Source organism: Merops nubicus, unplaced genomic scaffold, assembly GCF_000691845.1.
Source record: "Merops nubicus isolate BGI_N331 unplaced genomic scaffold, ASM69184v1 scaffold20397, whole genome shotgun sequence".
Taxonomy (NCBI): Eukaryota; Metazoa; Chordata; class Aves; order Coraciiformes; family Meropidae; genus Merops; species Merops nubicus.
The window spans coordinates 37,576-51,987 of NW_008622543.1; the positions used below are offsets into that span (position 1 = coordinate 37,576).

Consider the following 14,412-nt stretch of genomic DNA (forward strand, 5'->3'; position numbering starts at 1 on the left):
GTGTTATTTTTCATTATTCCTAACCAAATCACTTATCGCTCACCCCTTTTTAAAGGGCACAATAGAGTCTTTCTTTATGTGAAAGCAGAGTAGTTATTTCTAAGTTCATATAATACTATCATAACACTATAATCTAACAATAAGTAATAACAATTAAATTATCAATTATTTAATTAGTGATTAATAAATAATTATTCATCATTAACCATTATCATATTATTTATCATCATTATTCACTGCTCAACATGAATGAAAAAATGTGTCAGGCTTGGAGTCCTAGCCTTCAAACTCTTACGTATGTCAGAATTTCTGTACACACTAACAAGCAAATGCAGTAGTGTATTTTCAAATACTGCCTTCTTGAGTGTTCCAGATCTCAACAACTGAGTTGAAAAAACACTGACCCATTTTCATTCTTAAGCTTTATTTAATACAATTTAGTTCTTCCTTCATCCACTGCAAGAAAATTAATTTCTGCATCAACGTGAGGCAATGAGAAGTTCAGGATAAGAATCCACCCATCCCAGCTAAAAGTTATGTCAGCTGTGTTCCCCAGCTGAACAAAGTGTGCAACAATGCATCCGAGACTTGGACTGTTACTGCTGGGATTTGTGGACTCTCAAAAACAAATACTGAAATACTTTGTTAATACAAATACCTGTTAGTCCTCAAATAGAAATAACTTTAACTGATAAAAAGTATAATTTATTACAAATACTGAGCGGAACAGGTGCATAGTCTATCTGATCCAGTTTGACTGAACCTGAGTATTTCAAACTGTAACATCTTTTACCATTTTTCCAAGTTTTTGAAAAATATGGGTAAAAAAAAGTAAGCTAAGTATTCTTTGGGAGTACTCTACAATTTGTCCTTAGGAAGTTTGTAAAAGATTTTTAAAATGTCTGCTAAAGCAAGAATTAAAGTTAGTAACTTCCAAAACACATTAATTTAATTAGTTCAGAAAAAATACATTTGCATTACCAAAGCTTTTACATTTACATGTATGGAGATCAGTTTTGCTGTACATAGACTACAATTTTATTTGCTTATTCTGACAGTTTATCTTAATTCTTCCCTCTCACTCTTCATAATTACAAATGTTTAATATTTAAGATTTGACCAAAGACATGGCATTTTGCTAGTGAAGCTTTCAGACTCCAAGGAATGGAAATACAAGGAAAGGTGTCTGCAAAGAGACCTTTTTTCAAGGTCTGAATCTCTCCCAGGTAAGACCATCCCAAGAGTACATCTCACACTTAGCTTACAGACATTCCAAAGGGCTTTGTTATTAGCTGTGTTCTAAAAACACACCGTTCAGAACCATGACAATATCACTATGAGTACAATGCATCATCACTAAGGACTTTTAACGCTAAGTAGTTACAAATACTACTTAAACAGAAGTCAATTCACTCTCTATCTTCAACAGCACTACTTAGGCATACACCTTCATTTCACTGTCTAGCACCCGACTTACAATTTATCAGGTTCTGTCTGTTGAGCAGTGTAAGCTAGAATTAATACTGTACTTATACACCAAGAACAGGAGAATCAGGGGCTTTCATAAAGCTAGGCCTCACTACACAAACAGAGAAAAAAACCAGAGGTAACCCTGAAATATTGTGTTTTGTTGTTGAAAGTAATTAAAAAAAAATCTTAATTCAATTTCTCACTTTCAGATATCTACCATCTATTTTAACACTGTACTGTAATCAGGACATTTGCCAAAAAGGCATCAGATAACTATGTGTGGAAGCAGAACCAAGCTCAGAACCTGTTAACCAAACTAATGAGCAGAACCATAGGCACAGTGCAAGAAAGAGACACACTAATTAATTTGTTTCGATTTGTGAGAAGAAGTTATAAACAAAGCTTTCTAAATTGAATTGCAGAATTCAGAATGGAACGAACATTTTAAACTCCAGTTATACCAAAAAGAAGCAAGTAATTACTGCTACATGACAAACGTCTATGACAGTTGACTTTATAGTTGGCTGTTGTGTATGATGTTTCTATTGCATTTGTAATAAGCACTTGACTTCTGTAAATATTTCTTGACAGGATAAGTCTCTTAAGTAAGCAACAGTAAGCTTAGAAATTAACTTAAAAGAGGTAGACTTCATGCTTTATAAAGACACTCTATTTGTTCTGAGGCAGCATCATAATCAGATACTCTGAGTAAAACATACATAAGAGTTACTTCACACTAAGGAGACGGGAAGAAGTGCTTTAATCCCTCTCCTCCTTTCCTGTACCTTCCTACAAAAGCAGTCAGACTTGTTGGTTGCGGGGGTCAGGGGAGGAACCCACACAAACAAACATAAGCCATTATTTTCACAGCTTTACACAAAATTTTATTGGAGAAAAAAACTACATGCCCCGTTTACCATGACTTAAGAATTACTTCCAGAGACCTATGTCCAGATAAAGAAGTCTGTATTTTGCTCCTACTAACATTTCATCTTCAGCTAAAATGGATCTGAACGGAGCTGCATGGAGACTCAAGTTTTCTCTAACCACATCATGACCCTGCCCGTTGCCTCAGACTGGAGCACAGAGGGTCCTTCTGCACACCAGCAAACACTCTGTCACTGTGATGGTGACTGAGGGCAGGTGACCAGGCCTGTTGCAGGGTCTCTCACCTCAGAGATTTGCAACAGCTGTCTGGACATGGCCCCAGGTAATCCTTCTTGAGCTGGGACCTCCAGAAGTCCCTTCCAATCTCAACCATTCTGTGATTCTGTGTTGGATACTCTTGCTGCTGTGTCTTAAAGCCAGAAAGACACAACCTTAAGGCACAGCTCAGTATCACTCCACAACACTCTCTTCCATCCACTACCTGCTGCAGTATTCCAATTCATATTACTCAAACTTGTAAGGACCCGTGCCCCCTCCATCACCTCAAATCACATTCAAATACTTCTAAACCACAACAGTTGAAAGCTTCAAGGTCCTGTCACTGAATTTCCACATTTGCCAGACTTAAAACATTCTTCTAACTCTACTTCATAGACCACTTTTGCCAGATATACCTCTCTCTTAAAGCAGTTAAACACTCCTCTGAATAACCCGTAACATTTGGTTGCCAGGAGACAGAAACACAGGTGCTATCAGAAGCAGGTACTCCATGTATTCTTGCCTTGCTATAGGTAATTCTTCAACGTAACTGATTTAGCTCCGAGATTACTTCCTTTGCACCCCGTTCTGTCATTGAGCTTTGTGAAGCTTACCCAATGACTCTGGATGCATGCTGTGTGTGCAAAAGATGACAGAAATATATGACAAAGAAAGGGAGGAGTACCCTTGAAAGGCTAGACAGAAAAATCAAAATTACAGCAAAAGTAAAAATAAAGTTTCTGGAATTACCTCCAGATACCCATGAGTATGATTAACACATACTGTTTCAAAGCTGGATAATTCAAAAAATTTCAGTAAAAAGGGAGCAAATTCTCTTCATGAAGTGTCAGTATCACACACTTACAGGTTTACTAAGTGCATATTAAAAGCCTGAGTGTAGCTCAGGCTATTACTGTTTACATTATAATCTTTTCATTCAAAATTTCATTCATAAAACATAAATACACTTTACTACAGCTGCCCTTGGCACCATTTTACACAAAAACTCCTTTTTCTAACCAAGTCTCAATGGAACCGACCAGAAACTATGCAATTAGAAACTACAGTGAGATATAAAGGAACTGAATATTCATACTGCCAGCCTTGCCTACAGAAACCTGCCCTTCCCAATGGCTTCATTCTGAAGTTTCATAGTATCAAATAAGGGGAAAATCTGCAAATCATCACACAAATTAAAGGGAGAAGAAAGAGGTAATCTGAGAATGGGACTAGACTAATGAAGTGAAGTAATATGGGCAACAGACGCAAAAAAAGTTAACAGGGTAAAAAGGGTGCAGATATCCTGACATTACATTATGTTCACAGCATAAGGAATTACTTAAATCAAGCCATTCAGGTATGTAATAAAGTTGACAGCTACATGAACTTGTAATTGTTTTATGAAGGCCAAGTATAAAGAGGGTTTAGCAAAGTGTTACCCTGTAAGCCAGGAATCAGGAAGCACACCTAGCAGCAGCTGAGCAGTATGAACTCGGTTTTCATTACTCCCTACTATGTAAATGTTACATATTTCTGCAGGATATCACAAGGACAGAAAGCTTAACTAGAGCCTGAATTCAAGACTGCTGAGAGTATGATGTGTGTCCATATCCCTCTAGTAACATATTCAGGCTACTTATCTTTTAAAGAAGCAAATACATTCACTGACAGAAGTCCAAATCGTGCAAATCCTGAAGAAATAGCAACACGACCAAAATACAGTACCACAGTAAGTCATAAACATAGTATTTATTGCCTTTAAATTCTTATTTTATTTATCCTTGTGTGGTTTATCTAAACGAAGTCTTAAGAGTTCTACCACTGTAAAGTGTAACTGGTATAAACGAAGCATTCCTTCCCGTAACAAGCTCATGCTTCAGGAAGCTCAGATGGTATTCTCAATACAGAACACACTTGTATTTAAAACCCTATTTTATATATATTATGCATATGAATATATGAAAAGAGTGTGATTTAATGCATACACATAAATCACTATCAAGATTAGGTTTATACAGTAAAGGAAGAAAGAGTTTTAGTCAGAAATATCTGAACAGTGACAAAGATAAAATGTAGCTCAGAGTTCTCTCATACTAGCTAAATCCAGGCTCAGAGCAGATCGTAGGGCATGCCGAATTCCTGCAACCTCCTGATAAAATCACTGAGAGGAACAGTTCTCAACACTGCCCAGGATCAGGCTCTCGGCATCTCAATATAACCACTATTAAGAAATCGGCACGATTTTTAGAAAGAATTAGCTAAAAACAGGCAATGCTTCAGATTGTAGTAAAAATTACTTCACCTAATTTTAAGTTCATGTTCCTTGGATCAAAGACTTTACTTTTTAAAAAGTGGATACCTGTGGTCCATCTCTGGCTTCATAGAAGTCACCCACTCCTATTTTTGCACTGAAGCTGAAATTGTCCCTTGAGATATCCATTATTCCATTTCTGCTGAGATACTGAAAAAATCACATATTTTTCCACTTCAGCTTGTAAATAATTACAACCCAGCTTTGATGTACAGCTAACTGTGAGTGTAATGTTTTGCATATTCTATCAAAGAGATATGCATTTATAGGAGATCAAATCAGTAAGAGACTGGGATACATTACACTTCACATCACAGGATATTTTGAAACAAGTATCTTTATTGGAGGGAAAAAAAGGCATTTTTTAATTGCAAGCATGCTTAGTAGCATTAGAACACAGAAGTACAAATGAGGAAGGTACCTTAACTACTTCAGGATACTGTCTCAGCTTCTTTCCACAAGGTGCAAAATATGCAACTTCTCCTTGAAGACGACCACCGAAGTTTCTTATGCGGGTTTCTCTTTGCCAGCTAGAGTAATACGAAATAGTTGCATACAACAATGCATTTTTAAAAACCAAGTAATTAATGGCAATTTAAGGTTTTTACACAAAAGGAAAAAGGTGAGTATCTAAAGCGTGACAAGTGTATAATAAATCAGGCAAAAGCAGATATAGATTGTTCAAACTTTGACTATATATGAATATTTTAAACAGCTTAGAACTATATTTCAGGGATTTATTTGAGTCTCTACTGGTAGATCTAACCATCAGGATTAAATTCCAATGGCCAAATTGCTAAAAAGACAGGTCATGTACAATCTGATGTACAAAAATTAACATATGAAATAAGTTGACGCATTTAAAGAGATTCACAGAGTCACTGTGAGTTGGGTATCTAAATTGTTGAAGTCCTTTCCTTATTATTCAGCCTCAAAAATTTTAAACTGTCATTACTTTACCAACTGACTTTTGAGGGTATTATCTCCCTTTAAGGAGTATCAAGTACGTATATAACCTACCCATATTCGAGAGGAACACGCAGCTCCCGTTCATCTGCTACTCTTCGTCTTTTTGAACTACCTAAAACAGAACTTCTGATTAACACCTGAGAGAATTCACAAAATAAAAACAACATATTCTTAAAATATACTTTTTATCCTTGTATTCCCATACCAAAAGAGAAATAATTTTTGCATTCTAGTAATTACGTACCCCGAGTACCAATAAAATTAATATAACTAATCTCCTTTTGAAATATTTTCCTCTAATTTTCCCTTAACCTCTTCTTCTAAAACTGTAAACAGAAGAAAACCTGTTATGCTATACTGAACTGTATGTCTTGTTTGGCTCTCAGGTATTATTAAATTAATTCTCTGCACATCTGTTTCTCTATGCCAGACAATATTTAAATTTTATCAGTAGAGAAGATGAAAATGAAAACACTCTTTACTTTCAAAATCCATGCATTACAATAGGCTCTGTCTTCAAAGAGCACTGTGTAGAAATTAAAGTCAACTGCCAAATACAAAGTTTTCAGGATTATTACAGCTTTTCAAAGTTCAAACAGATGTTGTGTTTGATGGTAATCAAGACACTAAATCAATAACACAGAATCACAGAATCATTTTGGTTCAGATGAGAACCAGAGACTTTCAAGATCATCGAGTGCAACCCTTAACCCAGCACTGCCAAGGCCACCACTACAACACGCACCTCACAGCACCACATCTACTGTCTTTTAAATCCATCCAGGACAGCCCAAAACTCAAGCAAGATTTGAGATGCAGCCTCACCAGTGCCCAGTACAGGGGGAGGATCCCTGCCCTAGTCCTGCTGGCCACACTGGTAACAATCCAAGTCAGGATGCTGGTGTCCTTCTTGGTCACCTGGGCATACACTGGCTCATCTTCTGGCAGCTGAATCAACATCCCTCAGATCCTTTTCTGCTGGGCACTTGCTATCCACTCTGCCCCAACCCTGGAGTGCTACAGGGGTTGTTGTGACCCAAGTGCAGGGCTCAGCCCTTGGCCTTGTTGAACCTCATCCCCCTGGCCTCGGCACATTGATCCAGCCTGGGCAGGTCCCTCTGAAGAGCCTCCTACCCTGTTGATACAGACAACTGCCAAACATGGGGTTCTACAGAGGGCCAAAGGCTGATACTTTCCTCAGGCCTCTGAGAGAAGTGTATGACGTGAACTATGCACACAGACAAACTATTGCAAACTAATTTCTCAATAAATTAGTTTGGACCTTTCATACAGAATGTTACATCTCTCTTCCTGTGGAAATGGACGTAGGAGAGTATCACTATCTGACTGAAGCCCTGACACTTGCTCCAACCTCTTAAAGTTAGGAGTGTCACATAGTGCCACGGCACAGGTTTCCATCTGAGATGCCTGCACAGTCTGGAAGCAACTCCTAAGAGTCCTCTACAGAAGGCACTGAAGAAGTGCCGATGCCTGGATGCGAAACTTCACGGCCACATATCCACAGTCTTGAACTAAGAGGACTATTACATTGCTTCTAACAGTCACAGGAGAGAGAGGGAGATTGCTTGTCCAAACACAAATTGAAAAAACGAACTGTCCAGTGAAAAACAGCTACAGAGAAGAGATACAAAACCTCTTCAAGGACTAGCCAGCTTTATGTAAAATGGAAACAAAAATATTTTCATTTTATTATGGTGGTTCTTATTAGCAAAATGTACTACACCTAAAACAAGGACACAAAATTAATTTGTTCCACCTTCCACCTCTGTGAACAGACAACCTTTTGCTACCAGCCTTTTCAAAGCATCATAAATCAACACAGAGTCCTGAGGAAAAAAAAAATCTAACTTTGTAATTTAACCACCTGGATTACTCCTAACACATGGGACAACCTTTACAGACTGTGAAATGAATAGGCATGTTTCTGAGAAAAAATATAAAGTAAATCACATTACACTGCTTCAAAGTTAATGTCCTTGCTGACATGGAATGAAATTCCTACTTCACTGAATCCAAATATAAAAACTGATTTATAAGGCCACATCCCCATTTAAAATCTACTTACTTGCATGTTAACTAAATATCAAGTTTCTAATTCAAAGTAGCCAATATGCAATTCCACTCAATTGTTAACATGTAAATTAAGGTGTGACTTTCAAAAATCCATTATTTTCTGTAGTAGTAGTAATTACTAAATCTTACAAATTAGGCACCAAATGAAGGATTACAAAAAACTATATAACATCAGGCAAATGCTAAATATACTTTCCACAACCCTTTAAAAAATAATTCCTTGCATGTAATCCATAAAATCTCCTGAGATTTTTGAAAGAATAACGAATAAATTTGTCTTTTAACTAAATATGGTTATTAAATTTGTTGAGGAAGGGGCAGAAATAAAAGAATCAGAATGCAAACTACAATGCGAAGAAATTACAAGTAAGAATAACTACTTTAGAATAAAATGGTGGACAACAAAGACTAAATAATGAAGAGTTTTAATGTAGTAAGTATCAACTCTTGCTATTTCATCCTAACCTCTTTCAAATAATTATATGAGCTAAAATGTCCTCGACTAAGTGTAAAGTTCAGGTCTTCAGAACTTGCAGCTCTGTGACTGATTGTAGTGTCTGTTGCAAACACCCGTGAATCACAGAATAAGCCCAGGTTGGAGGGACCTCAAAAGATCATCTGGTCCAACCTTTCATGGAAAAGGGAGCCTAGCTGGGATTATCTAGCACCCTGTCCAACAGCACCTTGAAAACCTCCTCCAGTGACGGGGACTACCTCATCCCTGGGAAGATTGTTCCAGTAAATGACTGCTCTTACTGTAAAAAATCATTTGATACCCATGTCTAAACTACTTTTATAATTAATTTTACAACACACACCACTTAGAATTACATTGTGCTATAATAAAAGACATTCAGATACCACAGTGTGCACTTGGTGTAAGAGTAGATGGTGCTGTCCCAAGAAAAACTGCAGGCTGGGACTCAGGGCATAAGGCAGCTGGCGCAGAGTTTGGGGTCTTTGCTACTTGGAGATTAAGTGGAGTGGAATGGGCTGAGAGACCAATGGAAGAGCTCTTCACAGAGGATGACGTTTTATTCAGTTTCGGTGGAGTTTTTTCTCCCTCAGTGTCTGTATCTGAATCATCTTGGTCTTTATCATCCTCATCATCTTCATCCTCAGACCCTTCTGTATCTGACTCAGAATTACTGTCAGACTCTGTTTAAAAGAAAGTGTGGCAAAATGCAGGTTATGACTTGATAACTAATAGCAAATACATTTAAGTTCTAATACTTGCCAAGTCTCTTTTGTCTTATTGAGTAAGAAACTTTATTGACTTCAATTTTTTTAGTAACTTATCCTGAGCTGTAAACAGAAGGTTGTAATTAACTACCTAAACTTTAAAATTACTACAGATATGACAGCATGGAGTAATTCTGCATGATAATGCACTGTTGTTTCGAATGGAATTATTTGTTTTTCCATGAGGACATGAGAGACATAAGCTGCATTATTTTAAGGAACTGTTTACCTTAGAAGGAGCTACAGCTAAGACAACCCCTGTGAGCCACGCAGTGGCTGAGCCCTGCCACAGGAAAGGCACTTCTCAGATTGCAAAATCTGGCATGAAGAGGAAGCAAAGGATGGAACTAGGTACAGACTGAAAGGTGTCAGAATTGGAAGTGTAGCAGTCTGAGCAAAGGAAGAGTTGAAATAAAGGGTAGAGAGGGTAAGAAACTGAAAGCAGAGGATAAGTATAGGGTGTGTGGATGAGAGGAGTAAAGAGAACGATGAAGATGGAGCCGGACACCCGAAGGGTATCAGTACACAGGGAAGAAAGGAGTGACTGGGAACACAATGAACTCTTTTAAGACAGGCCTTGCCTTTCTGAATTGCTCAAGAGCCTTTAAAATAGTCACCTGAACACGGCAGCCCTTACAAATGTCCTGGCATTTTTCTCTAATCTTGCTGACTGACTACCGTGCTCTTGAAAGAAGTCTAGAAACATGCTTTCCTTGCCACTCTTGACTCAAGGCCTTTGTTTACACCCTCTCTGTCTGGAGAAGCCAGTTCTGCAGATAGGCTCAAATGCCAGAATACTTAATCATCAACCAGCCTCCTCTCTCCATCACCCTCCTGGGCCTCTAGTCACACACACAATACATGAGCTGCAAGGTTGGGTGACTGATCAGGAAGGCAGGTCTCTGACAGCCCTTCTAGAAGGCTGCGGAGCCACCTTACCAGGACAGCTGAATGCACCTGCCATATGACCAAGCGTCAGGATACACAATTGGATTTTGGACATGACACAGTGGAGGTCTGTGAGATGTGTGCTACTTTCCACAATATCTGTAGGACAATGTGGGCCATGCTGCCACAAAATTTCCTATTTTAAAACATGTTGGGAAACGCATGTTTTCAACACAAACACAAAGAAAGTTTCTGGTTTTCCTATTAAAAAGATTAAACCACCTGATTGGCTATCATCAGAATCATCATCTTCATCATCCTCATCTTCGTCTTCATCGTCGTCATCATCATCATTTGAGTCATCAGAGTCCTTACTGCTGGGGGCATCTGAGTCTACCCCTCTGAACTGCTCCACCACCAGCTTTGCAGAATGAAGGCGGTGTGTTTTTACTGCATTTACTGCATTATTGCTGACTGGTTTATCCTTTCCTGAGCCAGGCAACACAGGAGAGGTAGAGGCCATAACAGGTGTCCGGTTACCAGTTGTTTTTTTCCCACACACACTCAAGTTTACTGGCAAAGAAAAGGGAGCACTACTAGAAATGGCTACACTTTCATTCATCTTGGTCTGAGATTTCAGTTTCGTAGTAAGTGCGAGAGGAGCCTCCTGGATGACGCTCTGAATAACTCCATTGGGTTGGTGATTACCTAGAAGTGCATTTGTCAGGAATGGATTAGAATGGTTGTTTTCCAAGGATGCGAGTTTTTGATGAGCTGGTGAACTAGACGTTGGTTTGGGGCTTGACAAAGCTGCAATAACCTTCTTCAGGTTCCTAGATGATTCCTGTTTCTTCAGCTGTGCTGCTGGGAATGTCTGTTTGTATTGTTCCTGGCGAAATAAGAACACAAGAGGAATAGAGTGAGGATTTTTGACTACTTTTTTTTTTTTAAGCATTCAGGCAGGAGAACTGTATAAAATCTTAAAACATCTGCTAAGCTATTTTTAGCAGGTCAAAAGTAGTGCTAGTTACAACAGAAAAGATGAGTAACTACAAGTTATGCATGTCTCATGAGTTTCGCTGTAAATCAAGCAGGAAAAGACAAACCGAACGCAAGATGAAATGGACCTAAATTATGTATGGAAGCTTCTTCATTTGCTACATCACTCTAGACAGTGATTTTCACAAAGATATTAGGCATAATGAAAATAAAATTTTTAAAAAGAGATCACTCTTCTGTACTGGCATAGGAAAAAAAACCACTTTTTACTCAGTTCAGCATATAAAAATATCACTTGTGAATACAGAACTAGCTTTAGTGATTAGTTCATTTTAAAGCACAAGGTAAATACAAGCCCCTAATGGCTACATTCATAGCAGAAACCCAGGAGAAGGCTCCTGGCATAGAAAAAATTTACTTAAAAAAAAAAGAAAAAAAAGATAAATGGTATTCTTCAGAAGTACTGCGATATGCTATTTTTTAAACCCTGAAAAGTGGTCCTTGAAAGTTCTTCAGGTACAACTTAATCAGTAGTGGCTCAGAAATGAATGTAAAGCTTATGCTGCCTTTAGTCTCAAGACTCTTCCAAGGCAAAGAGAAAAAAAAACATTATCTTTGATGGAAAAAAAACCACAACCCAGAATGGATAAAAATGGTACATTTTAAATAGTTTCTAAAATATTAAGTCAAATACAATATATGCTTGAAATTGCTAACATTTATAACTAAATGTGAAATTACAAAATCCTGTAAAATAGATACTCAAACATTGCACGTTTCTGGTAAAAGTTTTAAAGAAATCAAACACTAATTGGTGAGGTATCATCAGCTGAAGACTCATAACCTAAATTTGACAGCAGAAGCCTCTTCCAATGGCAAAAAAAGTATGGCTTTGTAATTGTAATTTAGTTAACTGTTCCAGGTAAATTACTAGCTTATCTGAATTCTACAAAGTAATTGCTGGTTATAAAAAACAGTGTTTCTCTTCTGGACTACAAATAAAAACTGTGATAAAAGTATTTTTCAGTCCTCACCGAGGACTGAGTTAGCAGTGGAATCAGAGTTCAATTTACTCTTCATCAGTATTACTTAGTTTAAAACAAAGTTTGTTTTTAATAATGAGACTTGACTTGATAAATATGCTTCTATACGTATGTATGTTTCAAGCCTCAACATTTATAAATGCTAGCATTTTATTCTCTTCTAATCCCCACTCAAATCTAACTGAATAGAAATTATGAGAATTCACCACTAGTCACCATAATCTCTATTAACAGAATAAACAAACTGAGAATCTACAAAAAATTTTTGTAAGCTACAAAACTGTTAAGACAGACACATGTAAACATACTGTAGACTCCTGATCAGCAAAAAGATCAAATTTATTGCAACAGCCATATTGAGTTTTAACAGCTAGCAAGCACATTAACACCTCCTTGTATGTTTAAAGAGCAAACAAAACCAGAGATTAAATCAAACATTTTTTTTAAAATGTTTTCAGCTATTTTGCTTAAAATCACAATTTGAAAAGGTAATTATAAGTACTTCAACTTAAAACTATCCAAACTGAAAAAAAGCAAAGCCATGTTTACACACTATATATGTACAACATTAAATCAGTATTCTGACTTCAACTAGGAGAAGCACAGGAAAAATATCCAAGCCACACAATTTACCCAGAAGCACTTTTTATTATTTTGTTGTTGATACTAGCTGCTCATTTTCATAGAATTGTTCTGGTTGGATGAGATCTTCAAGATCAAGTCCAACCATTCCCCATCCCTGCCAGGTCCCCACTGCCCCGTGTCCCTCAGCCCACATCTCCACGGCTTGGAAACCCCTCCAGGGGTGGGGACTCCACCACTGCCCTGGGCAGCCTGGCACAGCCCTGGGCAACCCTCCAGGGCAAGAAATTGTTCCTCAGGGCCAACCTCAACCTCCCCTGGGGCAACTGGAGGCTGATTCCTCTTGTCATGTCCCTTGTCCCTTGTGAGCAGAGCCCGACCCCCACCTGGCTCCAGGCTCCTGTCAGGAGCTGTGCAGAGCCAGAAGGTCTCCCCTGAGCCTCCTTTGCTCCAGGCTCAGCACCCCCAGCTCCCCCAGCTGCTCCTCCCCACACTTGGCCTCTAGACCCTTCCCCAGCTTCACTGCCATTCTTTAGACACACTCCAGCCCCTCAACATCCTTCTGAGAGTGAAGGGCCCAAAACTGAGACCCGTGACAAAACCTTTTGCTTTCTCTGTATCCAGTGCCTCCCCAAGTACACTGATGGCTTTCAGGACAGGGGTGAAGTTCCACCATGCAATGACCACGAACCTCCAGTTTGGCAGTACATGACAGTAAGCTGTGCAGGTGATTATATCACATATACCCTACAGCATGCACACATGCATAGGCAGCTGACTTTTCTCCAAGATAATGTTATAGAACAGCTCAGACCGCTTGTCATGTATAGTTAATCATCTAAAATGAAAAAATAGTTGCTTCTCTTAAAAAACAAACACCACCAACAAAAACCCAAACCAAAAGAAGCAATATTTCAGAATATAGCTACCCATACAGTTTATTTGTATTACATAATCCTGAAATCTGTACCAAGTCTGAAAACACGTCAAAAACAAAACCCGTGTAATGAAAATAAAGCTACATATAATTTTAGAATATTGTATTTAGCACAATGTTACATCTTGTTAGAGTAGGCAATGAAGGTTACAAATACTAAAAAAACACCAGTAATCTTCCACTCACCCGTTTTGATCTTACATCGCTGGTCAAAGAGACGGATTCTTCAGAGGTATTTTTATTCCCTGCTTTGAGTAGATCAGGGGAAGGAACTATGAGTTTTAAATAGGTTTCCTTTTTGGCTTGATGTACCAAAGACAAAGGTTTCACATTGGGAACCAATCCTGTAGACTGTATGACACTTGTGTGTTTGTTCACAGATTCCTCCTTTGCCTGAGAGCTTTGGAAAATAAATGGAAGCTGCTGTGACAAAACCTGAGGCTGCTTCTGCTGGGACTGGAATGATGAGTGAGTCTGGGAATCAGACACAAGAGGTATCTGCTGGTGTATTCTTTTCTCTTGAGACTTTTCATGTGGTTTTTGTCCATCAGTTTTCATATCTGTTATGCTACTATGCATTAGCACCTGCAAAATAGGTAATTTTGATTTTTCATACTAGATCAGTTAAAGATTCTGCAAAAGAAAAAAGAATCTATCAATCCCCATGAAACAATTACATGGTTCTTGGCAGAGGACAAAAAATAACTTTAAAAGCAATCTTGAAATATATA

The 14,412-nt window shown here is 38.1% G+C and overlaps 1 protein-coding gene across 1 annotated transcript in view; it reads right to left on the reverse strand.

The window, feature by feature from the left end:
* BAZ2B (bromodomain adjacent to zinc finger domain, 2B) overlaps window positions 1-14,266 on the reverse strand; it is a gene marked incomplete at its 5' end in the record, with an annotated part of 51,662 nt that extends 37,396 nt beyond the window's left edge. Inside the window, 5 exons of the mRNA XM_008944834.1 lie at window positions 5,349-5,457; window positions 5,948-6,008; window positions 8,852-9,148; window positions 10,403-11,009; window positions 13,868-14,266. Of these exons, the coding sequence (XP_008943082.1) occupies window positions 5,349-5,457; window positions 5,948-6,008; window positions 8,852-9,148; window positions 10,403-11,009; window positions 13,868-14,266 (1,473 nt within the window). The remainder of the gene's footprint in view (window positions 1-5,348; window positions 5,458-5,947; window positions 6,009-8,851; window positions 9,149-10,402; window positions 11,010-13,867) is intronic.
* Between the last annotated feature and the right edge of the window lie 146 nt (window positions 14,267-14,412).